This window comes from Barbus barbus (assembly GCF_936440315.1).
Source record: "Barbus barbus genome assembly, chromosome: 41".
NCBI classification, from domain to species: Eukaryota; Metazoa; Chordata; class Actinopteri; order Cypriniformes; family Cyprinidae; genus Barbus; species Barbus barbus.
This window is the reverse complement of record NC_136719.1, coordinates 8,270,605-8,291,411: the sequence shown is the minus strand read 5'-3', so window position 1 is coordinate 8,291,411 and position 20,807 is coordinate 8,270,605. Positions and strand designations below refer to the sequence as shown.

The window sequence follows — 20,807 nt, the reverse complement described above, 5'->3', positions numbered from 1 at the left end:
CCATTCATGAAAAAATGGCGCGGAGTCAAACATATCTCAGTACCCAACAAATATAACAGGTCCTGTGAGAGCTGAATCCCAAAAAATTTGAGAGAAGGGCAACCCCCCCCCCCAAAAAAAAAAAACTATGCGAAAACATGCCTAAAGATCTTTGCGAACAGCGATTACACTTAGGAGAAGATGACAGATTCATATTCAGGAAAAAAAAAAAACCTTGAGAGTGTGATTCCTTTGGTCCAGATCTATCTAGGATATGCGACATTACAGAATTCGTATCTGCACCCAGTACAATTTCAAAATCTGAAAACAGAGTAAAAAGTAGGGTCAGGAGTAGAAGGGGCATAAACTGAAAGAAATACAATATTCCTATTCTCCACTATCGATTTTATATGTGTTATTCTACCATCTGTATCACAACCTTTATCTAAAATAGTCTTATTTAAAGTCCTCCGCACCAATATTAGGACACCCTTGGTTTTATCCGAAGATGAGTGAGATACCACTTCATAAAACTTATTATTACACCTGTGTATATCCTCCTCTTTCAAATGGGATTCTTGAACTAACACTATATCAATCTTTCTTCTTCACAAAAAATCCAGAAAACCTGTACGTTTGTGAGGGCCATTTAGCCCATTAATATTACAACTCAGAATATTAAGGTCAGTCATAGGTATCAAACATAATTACTGCATAATAAGACAAAGACAAAATACAAGTTTGAGAATGAAACCAGTTGAGTCTACCATTACACCACCCCCCACCCTTCCCATCGCTATTCAAAAAATATATAAATACATTCCCATGAACTATGGCAGATCAAACCAAGAACAAACCTTGATCTGCCAGCACCCCTTAATATGGTCCGTGGCGTCAAAATAAACCTGCACATTATTGAAGCACCAACATTGGCCCCATAGTCATAGCAGTTTAAAGATGAAAACCCGTGGTTTAGTGCGATCTGAGGAGAGTCTTGTGTACATGCGATGCGCTCACTCCACTTCAATCTCTTTGCCCGCCAGAGACGGGAGCCACGTTGGTAGCAATCTTTTCAAAAAGCCCATAGGGTCGTCCTTTTCGGAACCTTCAGGCAATGCGACCAGATGCAGATTGCTGCACCTATTGCGATCCTGTAAGTCCCCAACCTGTTGCTCAAGAGCGGCAACGCGCCTATAGTGGTCTACAACGACTTTCTTTTGTTCTCTCATCTCCCCTATAAGACGATCCAGTTTAGAGCATAGCAACTGAACAACTGACAAGTGAGAAGCGAACTCGTTACGCATCGCCGTCAACTCGGTTCTTAGAATGTCCTCAAAGTGTGTAACAGTGTTCGCCATCTTGTCCATCATATCGCTTGCGGTCGGTAACTTAGATTTCTTCTTAATCGGAGAAGCCGAAGGAGACAACTTCTGCTGTTTCCGATTGTATGCCATCAGTGAAAATATTATTAATGAATAAAACTTAAAATAAAACCTCCCAAAAAAAAACTGCAAAAAGGGACAAACGTATGGAGCCCTAAGGTGCGACTAGGTTCATGAGCACGACACGTGACTTCAGTATCTGGCCCATTATTAATTAAAGTTCCTTTCTTGTGATTTCTTCACATACTCATTGTTTTTTAGAAGCTACATGAAAACAGTAGTCTTATTCTGTTTATTTATTTACATATTTAATCTGACTAAATCTGATACTAATTATATTTGGAAATCAGATTGAAAAATATTATATCTGGACAACTTTGACCTTGTAGTGAATGTATCCTCTGGAACGTGAAAAGTGCTTGCCATTAATATATTCGTATTTACATCATAAATTAAGTTTTGTTGCTGATTTTTAAAAAGATAGTTCACCCAAAAATGAAAATTTGATGAAAATTTACTTGCTCTTAGGCCAAAATGTAGATGAGTTTGTTTCTTCATGGGAACAGATTTGGTGAAATTTAGCATTACATCACTTGTTTACCAATGGATGCTCTGCAGTGAATGGGTGCCGTCAGAATGAGAGTCCAAACAACTGATAAAAACATCACAATAATCCACAAGTAATCCACACATCTCCAGTCCATCAATTATCATCTTGTGAAGTCGAAAAGCTGTCTGTTTGTAAGAAACGCGTCAATCCATAATATTGCTTTCTCCAATGAAAAAGTAATATAATCTGAATCAGGAGAGAAATATGCACAAATCAAGCACCATTTAAAAGCAAAAACAGTCTAAATCAGTTCTAAACAAATATGTTGGTGGATTTTGATGTGAGAGAACAACAGTGCATTTATTATGTAGTATAGACTAGGGCTGTGTATTGGCAAGAATCTGGCGATACGATACGTATCACGATACAGGGGTTGTGATACGATATATTGTGATACTGTAAGCAAGGCGATAAATTGGGATATTTCTTATTTTAGGAATAGGATATATATTTTTTAGGAAAGCTGTCATTAAGAACACACCACCATATGCAAACCTTAGCAAAAAATAAATAAGTAAAAATAGTTTAACCAGAACACACTGGGATCTGCATTTGCAATAATCAGTCCCTATAACAGTCAACATTACTGAACCACTTTTTGTGCAGTACGAGTAAAGGGGGAAATATTCAAGTGCTTGCATGATTCTTTAGTTAAATGTATGTATAAAATGTATTTTATAAAAAGAAAAAATATATATTTATAGACTCTACTTTAAAAGTTCACAGTTTAAGTTAACAATTGTGACATACAATGTCATAACATTGGATCTGAACAAAAAAGGACATCTGCTTAATATCAATGAAAAATAAAGTGCTTGCACGATTCCTAAAGAAAACAAAACAATTGTAAAACAATCAAATAAATACAGATGTTAAACATTCTCAGAACTTTTCAACTTGGATTTCACAGGTTTTTCAGTTTGTATTTATGTTCCGCGTGGAATCGCAGAGACCGCGACGCGAGCACCGCCCCAACAGCACCAAACTCCCCTGAATTACGAGAGAAAGCTGCAGCTGCGCTGTGACTCTACCGCCCGCCGCACCCCATGCAAAGGCTCTTCAACACGGGACGCGGCAAGTGGCAGAACTGAGATTGCGCTCGCGCCGTGGTCCCGTGGCGGACATTACTACAAAAGCCCAAATGGTGCCACACTTCAGCATTGTACATCGAAACGAGAGCTGGAACAATTATTTCATCCTCCATTACTGGCAGCGAACTATATTAACTCTAACATTAGTGGTGTGCTCTAATGCTAGTGTTTCCTGTCACTGTTTAAGTTCAGAGATGAAGACTAGCGGTCGGGATATGAACTCAAAACGAAACAACTTCCATGAATCTTGTGTGATTTTTATTTTTTTTAAATATCGATATTCCGTTTTTGAGAATCGATACAGTATCGCCAAACAAAATATTGCGATACTCATCGATATTTTCTTACACCCCTATTATAGACTCCTATTTTGTCCAGAAGCAATGGTTTGAAGTTACGTAGTCTCTTTAAATAGTCCTCCCAAATCTCTTAAAGCAAACCTTAGTTTTGTGCATTTGGGAAATGTCTATAATATCAATGAATTACATGCATTTTGCAGTAAGGATTTTGTATTACCATACATTTCATTAACTAACATCATTTAACTTATGAATAAAATCTGACTAAGCGTTGCCCTCAGGGTAGTATCTTATTTTTAGGTGTCTTTTTTTCCTCTACCAAGACTAAGATTACAATATCTGTGCATCTTAATGTGGACTTGCATACAATAGTATGGAAATGTGGCAGTAGTTGCATAGGAGAGTCTTCTCTTCTCTGGCTGCGTGTTATTAAAATGATTAAAGCAGACAAGGTGTTGTGCAGGAGTGCTGACAACCCAGGATGTTTCTGAATGGTAGCGGGATGAATGGGAGGTTCCGTCACTCTCTTCCTGTCTGTCCCAGATACTTCCCAACTTTCACTGCGTTGCTGTGAGGCACAGATTAAGAGCTCCTTCCCCTCCTCGCTCCTTCTTTCTCGCCCCATCATCTCTCTCCATCCTGCCATCCTAAATGACTGCTTGCTGATAGAAATGCTTGATGCATTTTATAAAATTTAGCAGTTAGCATTAAAAATGCCGTGTTGACTAAACTGTATGAGGATGGAAAGATGTGCAAAATTGGCAGCAGGTCTGGCCATTTGGGAGAAATAACTAATACAGCAAAGTAATATAGACCATTACATGCAGTTTTAATTGTGCTGTTGGAACTGTAATGTAGCATAGCGGTTTTCAAAGGCGGTTTTACTTTAGTATCCAAATTTAACATTTGAGTACTACTGTAAATGGTATGTAGAAAAAGTCCTTGAAATGAAACAGAGACATTTAAAATTGATTAAATAGTATCAAAAATAATTATTACATTCATAAATGTTTTTTTTGGTTTGATAATTTATTTGAATGAATTTGAATTAAATTTCTGTTTTCAATTATAATATAGGATTTTTATTTTTTAATTAATAATGTATACATTTAAATGCAATGACATAGAATAAGCAGAAAAAAAAATTAAATCGTATAAATGCATTTTTAAATGGCTTCTAAATATTTTCAGTTCTGTTGACTCTCAGCAGCCAATAATTGAACACAAAACACACTGTGGTCCTCACAAGCTGTGTCATTCAAGTGAACCGGCATTTACTGTAAGATCATGGTTCATGGAACTTTCTTCTGTTATCTGGCATTGTTTTGTTCATGGTTTATGAGTATGAATAAATGGCACTCAGCCATGTTGGCATCAGCATTTTGTTTTTTCATTCATATGCTTAAGACGCATTCTGCTGTGGTGCTCATGTGAGTATTGCAGGATCCAACCTGCAGTGTCCATCTTTTTTTTTTCTCATGTTAGGCATACATTTTGCAATTATTTTAACATATAACAACTATCCTAATATAATAATAAAAATAAACTTTCTTAAATTATTTTAATATATTATTTAATTACTTTTAGTATTTTATTATATTTTACTAAATTTTTACTAATATTTTACTTATTTATTGCTTTGCTGTGTTCTCTACAATATTATTATATTTACAAGAACAGCGAGTAGGTTAGTGAGCCTAACATCTGGAAAATGTTTAATAATAAATGGATTTAGCGAATTGACGAATTGATGTTTGGTCTCCTATCCCGACATTTAAAACATTACCTCCATTATAAGATGAAGAAAGACATTAATGTCTTAGTATAAAGTCCCATTGGTCATGTCAGACTGAATTAAAATGAATTAAATGGACTTGTAGTCCAAATGCTTCCCTATTATGTAAGCCACTATAGCTTATCCTGATTCAATTATATTCTTTTGAAATGTTTTTTCTAGAAAAGGATAGGTAGCCACACGCTTCCCATTGACTTGCCATGCCTCTGTGTTTGTTTAACCCTGGAGTCACCTCCCTACTTCTGGTATTACTGGTTCTAGCTTTCCGTGAGCTGTCAGAGGTTTGTTATAATGTACATGAGTGTTTGTGCGAGTGGAGTTCATGCTTGTTTGGTCTGACTGTATGCAGAGGGACCATAGCGTGTGAGAGAACGAGGATATCCGAAGGTAATTGGATCTGTCTGTTTTGCATCTTATGCATTTTGTGGAACTGTTATTTTACTGCTTAATGTACAGAAAGTGTCTCTTTTGGTGTAATTTCTTCCTTTATGATGAGCATGCTATAAAACTTATGATATTGCAGTGTGACTTTGGAATTTTGGTAGCAAACATGCACATGCTGATAATGTTAATGGAGAAAGAATGTAAAAACTTTAAACTTAAAAATACTTGGAAGCTGACATAGAAGTCATTTGCATGTTTCAACATGCAAATCACATGTTTCTTGCACATACACACATGTGTACATTTCAACACTGTTCTGTCTCAGAAGGAATGCTGTTAAATTTTGAGCTGCATGTAGGATTCGTGACTGATCTGCTTTGACATTTGATGACAATATCTGTTACGTCTGAAAATGATTTTTGATTTGTTTGCATTTGTGTGCATACAGTAGCCTAAACAATATTTGAATATGTAAGGCATGATGCACTAATGTTTTTACATTGGAAAATGTTAGAGTATTATATATGTTCATATTAAACATAATGTTACAAAATATTCTATTTCATATAAAATCTGTTCTTTTTAAAATGTTCATGTTTCTTGAGCAGCAGATCATCATATGTGACCCATTCTGGCAAAATGAGTCGGAAGTTGCACGGGCTAATTTTGAGCTACAGGCAAAAGAAGTGAAAAATGTCAGTTTTGGTCGAATTTGAAGTTTTCGCAAAAATGAGTTCATTAAGCCCTCTTCTAGCGATCCCAATGCTCCAAATAGTAATTAAACATCTAAAATGATCTTTATTTGTACGTTTTCTGAGAGGAGTACCTTTTTCTCTGCACACTTCTGGACGACGGCTACTGCATCTCACCACAAGTTGTAAGTCTATTGTTGCAAAGCGCAGCATTCCAGCTTTGTTAATATTCATATCGAATTCTCAATGACATGAGTCCAAACCAGTGAAATATGATTTTCAAACCCATGCTGATGAGGATCGTGCTGACTGACATTTGCAAAGCATAAGTGCATAAAACGTGCCTTTCCGCGAGAGCCCGATCTCCCTTATAAAGTACATTATTGCGAAATATGTATTGGCGAGATTCACATCATAATCTGTTAAGACTGACATGAACATTTAGTTAATAGTTGGGGGGAAATCTGATGTTTAACATTATATTTGATCCATGCATTACAGTAGGTCTTAATATAGATCTGTCTCAATGTTACATTAAAAGAAAAGACGGAATCACTCGCTGCTCTTGATTAAATACTGTTTATTTGCATCTTTGTTCTTGTTTTTAATAACAAAGATAGAATAAAAGCTATATTGTGATTAATAATATAGTAATTATTATTATTAAGAAAAGAAAATATGCAATGTTGCTTGGTGACTCTGCTTTGGAATCTTTAACCCGATTCTTCTCAATATCATATCTGCTGCTTCTATTGCCTTCAAATGGCTGTAGCAACAAGTGATATATCATTTTGAAGGTATTTTAGTAAAATAAAATAAAAATAATAAAAATCATTTTTTGAAAATTTGCGCATTCCGACTCATTTTTTTGCCAGCACTGGTCACATATTAGAATGATTTCTGAAGGATCATGTGACACTGAAGACTAGAGCAATAATGCTGAAAATTCAGCTTTGGTTCACAAATTACATTTTTAAAAATATAATCAAATACAAAAGTTATTTTAAATTGCAACAGTATTTCACATTCGTACTGTTTTTACTGTATTTTTCATCAATGCAACCTTGGTGAGCAAACTTTAAAAAACTGCCCCCAATTTTTGAACAGTAGTGTACATTTTTAATTGTAGCTTGTTCATATACTGTATATTAGTGAGAAATAGAAAGAAATGTGTGTATGAGCTGTGACTTGTCAAAGTCTTCACAAGTTTTCACATGCGAAACCAGCCAACACAAATACCCACAACATGACGAATCTCACAGAATTGGTTTCTTATGTGACAGCTGTCCTAATGTAACTCTGACACTGTGGTTGGAAGACTTGCACAGGTCATCTATGGGCCGACATACAGGCTTCTAATTACAGGTGCTTTTCTGTTGTGGCATCTAGCGTGAATGAATGTTACTGTGTCAGGGCTTATTAGTTGTCTTTCTAGGCCGCTTGGATTGTTTTTACTTCCTCTCTGGCATTTTTAAAGCTTTGTTAGTGTTGTTTAAATATTTTAATTATGTTGTAAAACCTCCGGTGTAAAGATAAATAGTTACATTTGTAGTATCGTGAATCATGAAGAATTAATGAGTATGTTTGCTCCAGACAAAGGTCAAAAGGCAGCTGTCACAGCAGGCTGTGTTTTGTTTGCAGTGACATTGGCAGGCTATGAACATGTTGAAGTTGACAAATGTTTGGAATTCAGGGGCAGTGTCTTGGTATGATATACACTTAATGAGAGACATGGCTTAATTTAGGAACGTTTGACTCATTATTTGATGATGTTGAACATCTGTTCATTATTAAATGAGGTTACGTTGGAGGCAACATCTATAAATCAAAATGAGGTTAAACTTAGAGTATACCCCATTAGCATTGTGATCTCTCTATCTATCTATCTATCTATCTATCTATCTATCTATCTATCTATCTATCTATCTATCTATCTATCTATCTATCTATCTATCTATCTATCTATCTATATCTATCTATCTATCTATCTATCTATCTATCTATCTATCTATCTATCTATCTATCTATCTATCTATCTATCTATCTATCTATCTATCTATCTATCTATCTATCTATCTATCTATCTATCTATCTATCTATCTCTGTTCAAAACTTTGGAGTCAATAAGATTTTTAAAAATGTTCATTAAATTTTAAAAACAAGTCTCTTTTGCTCACCAAGTCTGCTTTTATTTGATCAGAAATACAGTCGAAACAGTAATATTTTGAAATATTATTACAACTACAACTATATTTTAACATGCAATTTATTCCTGTGATGCAAAGCTGAATTTTCATCATAATTAATCCAGTCTTCAATGTCACATGATCCTTCAAAAATCATTCTCATATTATGATTTGCAGCTCAAGAAAAGTTTCATATTATTATCAATGAAAACAGTTGTGCTTATTAGTTTGTTTTATTATTTATTTATTTATTGTGGAAACATTGATTGATTGATTTTCAGGATTCTTAGATTTTTTTTACAGCAATGACTGGATATATATAAAAGTCATTACAGTCACTTTATATCAAATAATGTGCATATAAGTATTTTGAAAAGTATACAATTCTGTGATTGAATCATCTACCCGGCTGATTTGTTAAAGAACACTTAATCATTTAGAAATTAAACACCACTTCTACAGAATGCAACATTTCCACTGTTGCTCCGTTTTGAACAATGTTCACTGATGGCGCAAAAACAAAGTAACTGGCAACTTTGTATCTAAAACATAAGATAGGCACTCTATATTAACTTTTTGTTTATTGAACTCAAAGCAATACCAGACAATTGTTTCCCCTCCTTGTTACTCAAACAGCTTATGTCAGCATTGCTAGTAAAGTGCATTTCTGTATAACGTTTACATTGCGGTGTACACATTATATGCAAAAAGTATACAACTTTGTGTCCACTGTCTATACTTTGCTTGCTTTGTGTGTATATGTCTCAGTCTGGAATCATGTGTTGTTGCATTATGTATGTTCAGCTGTACCGAGACATACTGTAAAGTGAGTGTGTCCTTCACTCTGCTATTAAGGCTTTGTTTGTACTTTCTACATGCCATATGGTGGTAGAAAGCACTAAGTAGCCAGGTCAATAGGCAGGTTGAGATCACAAAATGACACGAAGCACTAAAAAAAGTCATTATACTCCACTCGTTAGTCATCAAATTGTGCATAAACATAAAAATGGCCTTATAAACACAAGCTGTGTTTTATCAACAAGCAATTGCGTGTTGTGTCTCTGCACAATGCAATCGGGGTGCATCCACCGACCCTATAAGACGGCATTAGGAATTAAGACAATAGTCTTCATTATACTAAGAGGATTTTCACTGTTGACACACTGCATGCTACTATCACTAATCAAAGCAGTTTCCTATTTGACTTGACTCATCAAACCACTCTTTTTTGTTTACGAATGATTATAGGAGGATAAAATGATTTCAAGGTTTGTTTTTTCAGTCAAATCGCTCAGTGGCGAAGTCTCTCCAGACTGCTGTGTTTTCATGTCAAGGTTGTTCTGATGCGTTGAGTTGTGTAGGCAGGAATTCCTGCACTTTCCGGACTATTCTTTAATGGTTTGTGAATAGCTCGGCGGATCAGGCTTTATTTGAATCTTTGTCAAAGGTTTAGCGAGCCTCCTATCCCGGTGAGAGGCTTTGCCGACATATGTCTCCTCACTGGATCCCCTTTAGTGCTTTGCTGGAGTGCCGGGGCATGTTTTCGGACTCTCTCTCTTGCTCTCTCTCTCTCTGTAGGAATTTGAAGAGCATGATGAGAGTTTGGATGCTCAGTCTGAAAGCTGTTTAATACTATCACTACCACCTCTGGGAATACTGTCTTGACAGCATGTGTGTGAGTGTGTACTTGTAAGTAAGCAGAGTTTCCTTGTTCTGTTTAGTTGGCTGTTTGTTTAATGGTTAAAGTGTGTGGTGACAGTGAAGCAAATGAGAAAGGTGTACCTGTAAGCCTCAGCAGTTTTCTCTGATGTTAGTCTGTGGTATCTTTCTGTATTCAGGATTAATGGATGAAATATGCAGTCATGTGCTTCATTGAGTTTGTCTTCCTCAGTCTCATTGTTTGATTAACTTGCTGCGCGTGTTGTTTTTAATTTGTTCATTTGAAATAGATCAGTAAATAATTACAGTATGATTTGAAGTGGATGTATTTGGTTCAGTTATGCTGTTGCAGTTGATAAATGTGACACTTGTTTGCCAGAATGAAAGATCTCAGTAGTTTTGGGTTTGTGAATGGTGTCAGAAGTTTACTCCATATTGTTATGAGAAGAATGTATTATAAAATTATAAAAATTTATTATGTAATTTTTTTTTTCTGATAGATTGATGCATCACATTTTGTGTACAAAAATAAACTGTAAAATAAGTTTGTTTTGATTAAATTATGTAAATATAAAGGCACCTGCAGATGCAAATACTTAATTATAGCAATACATATACAGTATTGTAAGCAGCAACACCTAAGTATACCATTCAACACTACTGTTCATTCGAACATTTTGTTCATCCTAAAATATCATGGTTTCCACCAAAATATTAAGCAGCACAACTGTTTTCAACATTGAAAATAATAAGAAGTGTTTCTTGAGGAGTAAGTCATCATATTAGAATGATTTCTGAAGGATCATGTGACACTGAAGATAGGAGTAATGATGCAGAAAATTCAGCTTTGAAATCATGGTATAAATTACATTTAAAATATATTCTAATAATAATTATAATTATAATTTTTCATAGTGTTGCTGTTTTACTGTATTTTCGATCAAATTAATGTAGCCTTGATAAGCATAAGGGACTTCTCTCAAATATATACAGTATATATATATATATATATATAAATCTTTCTAACCCCAGACTTTTGCATGGTAGTGTGCTTATTCAAAATAACTATTTCAGGAAATAGTTCACCGATATAATCCTATTTGCCATTTCATAACCTTAAGGATTTTATGAAAAATCACATACAATACATATTTTGGATCTATTTTAAATTAATTTTACTAATTAATCTCCATGTTCTGCATCTTCATCCTCCACATCCACATTTTATTAATTACTGTATGTTTTTTTTATTATCTGTCAATTTCTACATATTCTGAAATAATTTTAGAGGCATTTTGACCATAGTGGGCCCTTTCAGACAGCAATCCACCCCTCCAACATGGTCTTTATATCCCAAATAATATATTTTAATATATGAAAGTTGCTAAAAAAGCTAAAATTGCAACATCTAAAACTTAAAAAAAACAGATTACTACATTATTATGACTTACAAATACATGTTGCATAGTAATTTATTTCAGTATTTTATAAATATTCAACTGAGCTTATAAGGGCCATTCACACAGGACCTAGTCTCTCTGCATTTTTGTTTACTTGTTTTTCTATGTAAACATGCACCAGATGGATGACTATCTTTGACTATCATTCTCATTCATCTCGATATCAGACATCACAGTTTTATATAGTTTCACTTGGCCCTTTTAAATTTTTCAACAGAACCACTATCATTCTGCAGACACATTTTCCTCTTCTGCAAGACCTCAGCATCTCAGGGCATCGATGTTGTCAGTGCAATTAGTGTGCTGATTCCTCGAGTCCATCCAGGTGTTTTGATTGCTCTTCATGAGACAGGGGAAGACTTATCCACCCAGCCTCCAAATTATGAGCTAGGGGCGAGAGTGAGACAGTCGATCACCTCTGGCCACTCCTGGATGAGATAAATTAATCTGAAGTTGATGCTGGTAATTTGTGGAGGCGGCTTGACTCTTTGCAGCTTGTGAATGTAAACGATTATGTGTGGAATGAGCCTGCAGCAGGAGCGCGCTCACGGTTCATCAGCCTTCACGGAGGCGTGAAGGCAAACAACGCACACGAGTCAGCGAAATAAACAACGTCAAATTCTTTTCTCAGCCGATGGCTTTCATTTTAGCCTTGCGACCTTTGTGTCTTGACTTTGCACATGCTAAAATTTTTTTCTAAAGCTTTTTTTTTTTTGGAAGCTGCAGATATTAAACTTTCTACAATATTTGCCATAACCCTTGATTACATGTGACTATAAATAAATTATATCTCACTATTTTCTGGGAGTTTGTTAATGATGATAAGTAGGCAGTATTTTGTTGAGGTTTTTTTTGAGCTCGTATACCTTGGCAGGTTTAGGCACGGCCTGGACAGCTGACACCCAAAGCTTTTCATATTCTTTATATTTTGCGTAATTGCTGGATAACACCAGTAAAAGAACTTTAAAGCCTGGTATTTGCAACCTTGATTTCAATAAACATAAAGTCAATAAACAATCAATAAATTAAATTTTATTAATAAGGCATTATAGAGCTGTTACCAATCAAATGAGATTAGTATCAGCTTAATTAATTTTTGCACTGCCAAAGTTTTCAGGTTTGCACAGACTGTGTAATGCATGAATGCATTTACACTGCAATTACAATTGCATAACATGCTATGAGAATAGTGTTTTAAAAATAACAATTTGAATATATAGATGTGAAATGCTAAAAAATGAAATTGTGCTTTAAAAATGAAAAGAAAACGGACAGTAGCTGGCAGCAAGTAACTGTCTTGAGTCAGTCATGAGTGAGTCACTGAGTCATTTATTTAGCCGATTCTTTCAATAGGCTGATTCATTTAGAAATGGATGAAGTGACTGTCTCCACCACATGATATTTTATAACCTGAACTAACCTCCTGTCCTAAAAAGGTCAAATTCTCTGATATTTTGGGAACTTATTGACACTAATGAGTAATGAAGGTCTGAATGCGTCCTTATGATATTATTTCCTGTTAGTATTTTTCTGTAGTTTTTTTTTTTTTGCTCCACATGACTTGATTTTGTAGACAAGTGCATTTAAATATTAATAAATAGCAGTGATTAACAGTGAAGCAGTTTTGTTATTTTTTTTTCTTTGAAAAAAAATTGGCTTTATGTACCCCAAAATATCAAAACCAGTTTTAATACAGCAATTAAAAACATTCATCATAGAAAAGGTGTACTCAATTCACTGTATATGAATGGCAAGTTTAATGTATTTAATAGCTAGGGGGAAAATAGTGTCACATCATTGACCCAGTTCCTATATTTTATTGCAGACTGCGATGATGATTTGCATCAATATAATCTTGCTTTTGCTTGAGGTGAAAATGTTTTAAAAGCATCTCACCTGCTATAAATCCAAAATGTTGTAAAATACCTAAGACTACCGGTTCAAAGAGAACAGCTCTTCAAATCCCCTCTCAGTTTTACTGTAAAAGGATTTATTACAATTTGTTCTCTGTTCTTACTCTTGTACTCCTTTATGTCTCTTTAGATCTTTTCCTTGGAAGAGTCAGTGAAGAGCTCTTGCTAAAATTACAACTCTGTGAGGGTGTTTTCTGCATTTACTTCACCTTTGTCCTTATCTGCTGGCTGGGATGAGGGGGCTCAGGAGCCTTATTGTCGGGTTCCTGTCGGCCTTCTTCTCCACTGCCCTTGGTCTTTATTTCCCTCCTCACGGTAAGTGCCAAGACAGTTAAATTGTTCTCAGGTGTTTGTTCTTATGAATGCAACTTCAACTTGAGGCTATGATCATTATTCAACAGTATTACATGTTATTATCCAGTAAACTCTTCCAGAAACAAGCATTCTTTTTAGCACAGATGACCATCTCAACAGCTCTTTTATCTTGTGATATGTTTCCTGTAGTGGAGCAGCTGCCGACCATCACTGCTCAGACCTCAGGCTCTCTCATTGCCTTGCCATATGATGAGAACGTCCTGTTCAAGTGTGAAGCCAAAGGCAACCCAAGACCTACGTGAGTGAGATGTCCGGTACTTAAGGATGTCAGTGCAGGCAGAAAAACTGAAGAAATATCCAGATGAAATTGCCTTTAATGGGCTGAAAGAAGCTTAGCCATTTCTTTGTGCAACATGTAAAAATTCAAAATGAAAATAAGGTTTTGTTGATATCATTTATGAATTTGGTGAAAGGATGTGTGTGGAAAGAGAGTTGAAGCACAGTAAACTTAAAAGTAGAAGAAAAAAGAAGATATGCACTAACTATACACTCTCAAAAATAGTTAAAAATAGAAAAAATATATATATATATTATTATTATGGGCATCGATGGTTCCATGAAGAACCTTTAACATCCATGAAACCTTTCTCTCAATTTTTTTATTTTCTTTTTTTTTTAATGTGCATGCCTAACAGGCGTCTGTTGTGTGTTTTAATTGAACAGGTATCGCTGGACGAAAGATGGGATGGATTTTGACCCGCATAAAGACCCTCGGCTCATTAAAGAAGAAAGTAGTGGGACCTTTGAGATACCCAACACTAAAGAGAAAGTGAAATACCAGGGAAAGTACAGATGTTATGCCTCAAACAAGCTCGGAACTGCAATATCAGAGGAATCAGAATTTATTGTGCCTAGTAAGTCACAGTTCATATATCCCCTGTTACACATTATCTCGGCTGCTGATCATGAAATCAGTATAGAAGATTCTAGAAATTCTAGTGTTGAGAATATCCTCAGATCTGTTCCAAGAAATTTGCATATTGCATGTAACCACTTAAGCACGTCCAACATGATGCTGCTCAACTGGTTTTTAATCTTGATAGTGTCTTACCGACAGCTTCACTGGTAGCCTACACTTTAGTAAGAAAGTGATTGCTATAAATTTAAAGGAGTTTATTTGTGTTGTTTTTGTGCTTGCTCACAGTGGTACCCAAGTTTCCCAAGGTGAAGACAGAGCCAGTGGTGGTCACAGAGGGCGATTCGGTGGTTTTGGAGTGTAACCCACCTCAAGGAACTCCACCTTGGCAGCTGTACTGGATGACTAATGGTAGTTCAAGACACTTTATTTGCCAAATAGAGGGATCTAAGCAGATCATCTTAATGCTGTGAATTTCTTTTTAGTTTGAATATCACTCCTTCACATCTCGGTCATTATTGTTAACCAAAACTTAAATTAAAACCATAAAAACTTACTGAAACATACAACAAAATTAACAAAACTTGAGTGAAAATTTGACAAAAAAAAAAAAAAATCTAATGAAAAATATTAACAGAAAATATAATAGTATATTAATGATACAAAAATATCACTGCTGCAGATTTCCTCAGCTGTTACAGCAAACATTATTGTTTGTGATATGTCAGTCATCTCCTTGTTTTTGGCTAAATGGATAAACAGATGTCTGCATATATTTCAACCAACTGTAACTATCTTTTCTGGCGCCAGACTGGAGTTCTCAACATAAGCACCTCCGCTAATAACAGGCTTTTGATGATAAATGTTACATGTTGCAATTTGTAAAGAATGCAGGGAATGTGACATTTGAAGAATTTGATTCTTTCCGTCAAGCCAGTAAAACAATAAATTAGTCAAATGCTCACACCTGAAAACAGAACAAAACTTTAAAAGTAAACAAAATGCCATTAAAATGTATTAAAAATGCAATAATATGCATATAGGCCCAATAATAAGCAAAATTCTGAAGTGTGAATTTTGGTTTCTAAATGTTTTTCTGAATTTATTAGTGAGGGTAAGAAAAATAAACTTGAATTATCTGTTTGAATAATTTTTTTTACCCCCATTGGCAAATATATGATTTTCCTTGTTATAAGCATGAACCTCTCATTAACTTTCTGTGAAGGAAAGACTTACTGTATGTAACTTTTCTTCTCAAGTAAATGTACTTTTTTTAGATATTTATACTGGATAGCAAGACAGTTGATTAAAAAAGCAATGAGCGTTATTATTGTACATGCCTTCACTTCTTGAACTGAAGAGGCGGCTTAATCACGTCTAGCCACCTACACTTCTTGAGAGGAACAAGAATGCCTGAGCATTCAAAGCTCTACCCATGATGCCTGTTATCTGCTGTGCAGTCTGTCAAATGGGACTGTTTCTGGGCGGTTTGGATGGTTGCTCTCTCCGATGTCCTGTTGCTCGTGTTAAGCTAGCCCTCCTCTCTGTATTGTTCTCAGATCTTCGACACATTGAGCAGAATGAGAGGGTGTCCATGGGCCTCAATGGGAATCTGTACTTCTCTAATACACTGGTGGAAGATAGCCACGATGACTACTGCTGTTTTGCCTCCTTTTCCAGGATACGCACAATCGTTCAGAAACCCCGCATGGCCCTGAAGGTCAAGTCAAGTATGTGGCAAGAATCTCATAAACATGATAGCATTTAAAGCAAATGAAACAGAACATTGTTTTTTCCACTAACCTTCAAAGGTTTGGGATCGGTAAGATCTTTCAGTGTTTTTGAAAGAAGTCTCTTATGCTTATCAAGGCTTCATTTATTTGATCAAAAATACAGTAAAAAAATGTAATATTGTGAAATATTAAAAATAATTTAAAATAACTGTTTTCTATTGTAATATATTTTAACAAGTAATTTATTCCTGTGATGCAAAGCTGAATTTTCAGCATCATTACTCCAGTCTTCAGTGTCACGTGATCCTTAAGAAATCATTATAATATGCTGATTTGATGCTTAAGAAACATTTTTTTTTTTATTATTATCAATACTGAAAACAATTGTGCTGCTTAATATTTATGTGGAAAGATATTGCAGGATTCAAAAGAGCAGCATTCATGCAACATTAAAAATGTATTTACTATCACTTTTGATCAATTTATTGCATCCTTTCTGAATAATTTTTTTAATTTAAAACAATCTTACTGATCCCAAACAGTTCAAAATGAATTGTTGTCTGTAGTTTGTGTATGTACATATTTTCACAACCTATTAATCACCATATCAATGACGACCTCTTATGCTGGTTTTGGGTGACATAGGACACATTCTTGCTTTCATGAACAGCTGGGCAAAAGCACAGCATAATGTGACAAGATGGTTTTTAAAAGTATTTTTTAGCTTAACAGTGTTATGAAACTGAAGCTCCTATGACACTGAAAAAAAAAAAAAAAAAAAAAAAAAAAAAAAAACTGAGATGCACAACAATAGATAAAGTATACAGTTTAACAATTACATTATTATTATTTTTTTTAATTGTCTAAATATATTTTTGAATGTATTAGATTACTTCCAAAAGCAATGCTTAAATGGCTGTATAGGTGCGATTCATTAAAGTGGATGCAATTTATAGATGCAACCTGGTTTTAGTGTATTGTCAGCATGCTGTGATTTAGCATGGCAATAATTTAACAGTAACTGTCTTTAACGTAATCCTCTTTAAAATCAACATAACATCAGAGTTACCCTGTTTACTTTCTTAAACATTCCTGGCCTTATAATTTATCAGTTCATGTTATTAAAAAAAAAAAAAAAAGGTAACACATTCACTATTAACTACGACTTTTCCCGCAATAAACTCCTAATTTGCTGCTTATTAATAGTAAGGTAGTTGTTAAATTTAGGTATGAGCATTGCTTTTATGACAAACTTCGTAGTTTGTTAATAGCAAGAATTGGACCTTAAAATAAAGTGTGACCATAATATTAATATTAAAAATATATATTAACATAAAAAAAATCTAAACCTAAAATCAATTCAGTTGTTTTATGATTAGTTGACCACCCTGACTTATCCCTAGTACAGTTACATAGTATTTATTGTTTATATGCTATGCTATTTATTACCATTTAAATGTGCTGAAAATTCAGTTCTTTCAATTTCTTCTTCTTTTTTTTTTTTAGGCCAGGGGGATGATGACATGATGAGTGGTGAGTCACAGAGTAACATATTTTGTCAAATGTGCTGTTTAAATAAGTAAAAAACCTTCATTTAACCTTTCGTTTGTGGCTTTTATTACCATGATTTTATGTAAGGGTTTTACTTTGTGCCACAAGAAGTTTAAACCTTTGTTAGGCTTTAGCACTTGCTAGTTTGCCAGCCATTTCTGGAGTTTTCTTCAGTTTTCTTGAGCTGTGTTCTTTTATAAGAACCATTAAAATGTGACAAAGTAACTTCTTACTGTCACTTTCAAAATTGTGTGAGATAATGGCCTGTTCTCTGAGAATATATCTTGAATTTTTTTCAGGCTTTGGTCTATTCTTGTTCAGACATGAAAGTATGTTTCTGTTTTTATCCATGTTGAGGCCATTTACCATCATTTGTCCCCATTCAGTTCAGAAGAGGAAGCCGAGCATTTTGGTGCCCTCCAGTCATTCAACAACATACCTAAAAAAAGGAGAAGAGCTAGAGCTGGAGTGTATCGCAGAAGGACTGTGAGTTCACTTCCCTATAACCATGTTGGGTTTATAAACGCTACATGGCGTAAATGCATTTCCACTGGCGGAGAGATTGACAGCGGTTTATTTTTGTATTTTCTCAGGCCTACACCGGCAATAGAATGGATCAAGATGTGGGACAATTTACCGAAGCGTACACAAATCAAGAACTATGGAAAGCTTCTGACTATACCAAACGTCACAGATCAGGATGAAGGGAAATACATGTGCAAAGCCAAAAATTATCTTGGTGACGCTGTGCATCATTTCCACGTTGTTGTGGAGGGTATGCAAACATTTACAAGGTCTTAAGCCCGAAGTTTATTAATTTACTAATAATTATTCAAATAAAGTTGTACGTCAATATTATTTAATGACCTGAGATAACACTGGCTAACAGTAAACAACTATTTTTAATTACTAACATTAAGACTTATAAATACTGTGACAAAGATATTGCTCATTGTTAGATAATTACTGTATAGTTAATGCATTAATTAAAGTTACTTAACTGAACTATTTTTATATGAAGCGTATTTATAATTCTCACTTGCATGCATATTTCTAGCATACTGGCTGTTTGTTAGTACTTACAAATCACAAATCAATGCCTCATTCTGCATGACCATGTTTTGCCAAATTTAAAGTCATGTCACTTATAAACACAGGGGGGCAGTATTGCTCTAGATAGGAAGTTGCTTTAAACCATATTCAATTCATATGTTGTGTCTCAGAGCCACCCAGGTGGCAGGAGGAGCCAGTGAAGAGTCAGTTAGCAGAGATTGGATCTGACATCCACATCAAGTGTTCTGCTAGAGGAAAACCACAACCCACAATCACCTGGAAGAGAAATGGCCAGCCTCTTGATGGTGTGTTAAACCCCTTCCACTCCCACCCTTATCATGCCCATTTGACTAAATTTGTCGGCTCAAAGCCACTGCCAAATGTGCAATTACTGGCTGTGAGAACAGTCTGTTGTTCCTTTCCGTTAGACAGCAGTGAATATGTGGCCACCTCTGTATTTATGCACAATGTACATGCTCTGGTAAAATGATATTTCAGCAGCAGAAGAAAAAAGTCAATTATGTATCTTCTAAATATGTACCTCAGAAGTGTATTGCTGTTATAATGATGTGAAATATTACAATATAGACAACTAGCTGTAATTTTTTTTTTTACTCAATTTCTCAGTTTATTTTTAAAAGTCAGTTTGTGTATAGATGCATAATTTCTAGTCTTGGCTGTTGAACATTTGCACTGTTATTGCCCCTGAAAAAAAGAGAGAGTTCATTAGATGCATCTTGAAATTTCACGAGTTCACGTGACCAGTAAGATTTTTATTAAGATACTACTATTTAAAATTAATTCAGCAATGATGCGTTAAATTACAAAAAGCATTTATAATGGTACAAAAAAAATATTTCAACTTTTTCATTGATAATAAGAAGACATGTTTCTTGAGCAGCAAATCAATATATTACAATGATTTCTGAACGATCATGCGACACTGAAGACTGGAGTAATGATGCTGAAAATTCAGCTTTGATCACAGAAATAAATTACGTTTTAAAATATATTCAAATAGAAAACAGTTATTTTAAATTGCAAATATATGGTAAGCAGTGGTAAGCAGAACAACAACAAAAAAAAACATTCAAAAACATTACTAATCTTACTGACCCCAAACTTTTGAATGGTAGTGTACTGTGAAAGCCCGTGTGACAAATAACCCCAGTCTCTCCTAAACACTTTGGGTGCCAATACAAGTTTGTTTTCTCCCCAGATTTTCCTTCTACCAATTACGAAATGCTTGATGACAGAATAATCATCCTCAGAGCACAGAAGAAAGACACTGCCGTGTACCAATGTGAGGTCTCTAACAAGCACGGGACCCTACTTGTCAACACTAACGTGCTTGTCATGAGTGAGTACTTCACTTACCTGTGTAAATTGGAAGAAGATGAATATCATATTGTAATTTTCAGAGCACAATAATAGGTCAGTGCTACTGATGCGCAACTCACCTAATTGACATGCATCAATTAATCATAGCACCATAAGAGAGGCTTGTGGTCTTCATTTAAGTTTTCTTGCCTTTGATTATGATATGATGCTCTTGCTGACATGTAATGGCTTAAGGGTTAAGCAGCTGTTGCTTCGCAATTGACGTAGAAGAAAAACATGAAACGTGTATGAGTATGTGTCTATGAACTACTTCGGTCACTGTTTCCTGTTTGTAGCTGGCAGAAGAAGAGAGCTCTTTTATATGCTAATAGCTTTTTTACAGTTTAATTGTGATATCGGGAGTGTGCCTCGGTTTTAAACTACAGCTCAGAAAGTGAGCCATATGCTG

General features: G+C 34.9%; 1 protein-coding gene across 1 annotated transcript in view; it reads left to right on the top strand.

Moving 5' to 3' along the window:
• The first annotated feature begins 5,430 nt into the window (after positions 1-5,430).
• chl1a (cell adhesion molecule L1-like a) overlaps positions 5,431-20,807 on the top strand; it is a 38,071-nt gene continuing 22,694 nt past the window's right edge. The window contains exons 1-11 of the mRNA XM_079402843.1: positions 5,431-5,543; positions 13,581-13,765; positions 13,955-14,063; positions 14,489-14,679; positions 14,970-15,092; positions 16,241-16,411; positions 17,921-17,947; positions 18,352-18,451; positions 18,559-18,740; positions 19,189-19,323; positions 20,238-20,378. Of these exons, the coding sequence (XP_079258969.1) occupies positions 13,684-13,765; positions 13,955-14,063; positions 14,489-14,679; positions 14,970-15,092; positions 16,241-16,411; positions 17,921-17,947; positions 18,352-18,451; positions 18,559-18,740; positions 19,189-19,323; positions 20,238-20,378 (1,261 nt within the window). The 5' untranslated portion in view covers positions 5,431-5,543; positions 13,581-13,683. The remainder of the gene's footprint in view (positions 5,544-13,580; positions 13,766-13,954; positions 14,064-14,488; positions 14,680-14,969; positions 15,093-16,240; positions 16,412-17,920; positions 17,948-18,351; positions 18,452-18,558; positions 18,741-19,188; positions 19,324-20,237; positions 20,379-20,807) is intronic.